This window comes from Penaeus monodon, chromosome 37 (assembly GCF_015228065.2).
Source record: "Penaeus monodon isolate SGIC_2016 chromosome 37, NSTDA_Pmon_1, whole genome shotgun sequence".
NCBI lineage: Eukaryota > Metazoa > Arthropoda > Malacostraca > Decapoda > Penaeidae > Penaeus > Penaeus monodon.
This window is the reverse complement of record NC_051422.1, coordinates 18,391,409-18,393,908: the sequence shown is the minus strand read 5'-3', so window position 1 is coordinate 18,393,908 and position 2,500 is coordinate 18,391,409. Positions and strand designations below refer to the sequence as shown.

At 44.2% G+C, this 2,500-nt stretch overlaps 1 protein-coding gene across 1 annotated transcript in view; it reads left to right on the top strand.

Annotated features, from left to right (window-relative positions):
• Window positions 1–2,500, top strand: part of LOC119596381 (homeobox protein abdominal-A homolog) — a 189,759-nt gene that overhangs the window by 994 nt on the left and 186,265 nt on the right. The window contains exon 1 of the mRNA XM_037945596.1: window positions 1–266. This exon is cut by the window's left edge and continues 994 nt beyond it. Coding sequence (XP_037801524.1) covers window positions 1–266 — 266 coding nt within the window. The remainder of the gene's footprint in view (window positions 267–2,500) is intronic.

The following is a 2,500-nucleotide window of genomic DNA, read 5'->3' as shown; positions in this document are numbered from 1 at the left end:
GTCTGCCAACGCGCCCTCCAACATGTCGCCCTTCAGCGCTATGACGGCGACCACAGACGCCGAAAAGCAGTGTCGATACTCCCAGACTGGGGCCACGGACATGTCCCAATATGGTCTCAACCTGCAGAACTGTGCCACCACAAGCAACATGGCACAGTACTTCCACCAGAACAACGCCACTAACCCTCTCAACTCCTGCAGTCAGCCTACAGCTCCCACACCTCACATCCCGGACATCCCACGGTACCCATGGATGTCAATCACAGGTAGGTCACACGTTGCCTGAGAACCTTCTTACGTAGATCCTCGTAGTTGTAGTCTCTCCCCCAAACTCTGGTGTAGAAACTGCCATTGGTCCTCCCCTCCTGGTGTTGATGTTGTGTCAGTGTTTCTCAGCATCCCAGAAACTGTTTCCTCATGACATCCTGCAAGAGAAAACCCTTATGAAGAGCTTTCGTCAAGAAGTTTGTTTCCCCCATGTGTGTGCCGTCCAGTGTTTGTGCTCTTACCCCATGCTAGATCACTTGTTATTATGTGCTGCTCAAGCCTGCCGTCTCGTAAAACCGTTGCAACGTGTGTTAAAACTATGCAAAAGTGAAGCAGAAAAATTTATATTATTCATCCGAGTCTGACAAGTGTAAATGACTGTCATGGAAAAAGAAGTGATGTGCAGTGTCAACGTCTTGGATCCTCGTTGCATGCAGTTGTCCGAGGAAGTTGTTGCACGTCAGTGCTTAAGAGCCAGCAAGAGATATTGCTCGATCCCTTTATGACACTTTCCTGATCCCTAGTTGCAAAATCCCCCACTCAAGTTGTTGTGTTGTGCATCGTCTGAGTGTTTGTGTTCAAGGCCCAAAGAAAGGAACCTGGTTCTCGAAAGAGGCCGGTTTCAGTGTCTATTGCATAACTCTCCTGCCACAGTATCTCTGAACAAAACTCACTATTTTTTTGAAAAAGAAGAACAGTTCACGTTACTGATCGTCCACCGTAACTCTGATGTGTCAATGAGAAATGGACAAAGTATAGAGACTCTGATAGTGTAGTTCGTGGTGGAAGTAGGCTGTACTAAACGAACCATTTATGAAGTGTAAAACGAGTTGTGTGATAGGTCATAAACGACAGTGGTCGCGGCCCGTGTGTCAAGCAGGAGGGAAGTGTTTGTCCGCCCCAATAAAAAGCTCACCTGACCGACCAACCTTGTGAAGAGCCGTTTAAGAGGGGACAGTTAGCATGATTATCAAGTGTACGAGATCTTATCGTGGTCGTGTTCTGCTCCTCATGCTATCTTGAGGCTGCACATGACACATAATCGATATCAAAAGGTTGCAACGGGACGAGGAGCTGATATTGATTGTTATTCTAGTGTTTGTGCCGTTCTGAGAAAAGAGAGATTAAAACTTTGGTTACGTTATTCTTCAATACTTTTGTGTACACGCCCCCATGTGTAGGGCTAATAGTGTGCATGAATTTACAAGATAATTTAAAGAAAAAAGTATCAAATTCTAAAGAGAAATGTTGAAAAAAGTAGTTTAGGGATAAATTGCAGTGACGTTTATTACGAAGGACGGGATCGCAGGTGCTGCTCGCTCGCAGGTTGCCACTCATCTGACCGCAGCAACGCGTGCTAACACTCGGCTGCTGCTGCTGCCATCTAGCGGCCGTTCCGGAAACCTTCAACGTTCAATGTGCCCGATGCAATCTGCAATGAGAACGAAAGTCTATGAAACACTCAGGCGTCTCGCACACACACACACACGCACACACACACATACACACACTCTCTTTGCAAGCCCGGTGCTAGCGCTTTAAACACTGCACCTCCTCCATTACTATACCTGAGTGTCTGCAACTCACACTTCTGTGTATGAAACAATGTACAAATCCTATAGATATTAATAGCTATTTTTTCCATAATTCCCCAGTGTATATGACACATTCTTATCCCATAAGCATGCCGTGCTGTAGTCTGCGGCTTAGTACCGTCGGTTTCCTACAGCTCGGTGAATCCAGCCTCGTTTAGCCTGATGATACTGGTCGTAGAAAGTCGTTAACATAACCCTGATCTAGTTGTAAACAGGTATTGATGTATTCGAGGAAACATGAGACACTTTTATTTGAAAGAGGATAAAGTGCATTTTGGTTCTTTATTTGCATACTGCATGTTTGTTGGCTACGTTCTTTTTATACGACTTTTCGTGATAAAACTACTGCAAGAATAATAATGTGTAAACCATGGTCCTGTTCTGTTGCTACGTGCAAATGCTATGTTGTTTCATATTGGGTCAAATTTATGTGTAGCAATATTGAAAGATTTTCCGGTCATGTACTTTGCCATTGCTGATTCTAGTAAGTGAAGACATTTGATATTATTCATCAGATACAAGCTCTTGAAAATCCCGCATGAGCTGACCTGTAAATTTGCGCATTGCATCCGTAACTATACGATTGCCAAATTCCATTGCATAATATGTTTGAAGTTAGCTATGAAAATAACAAACAT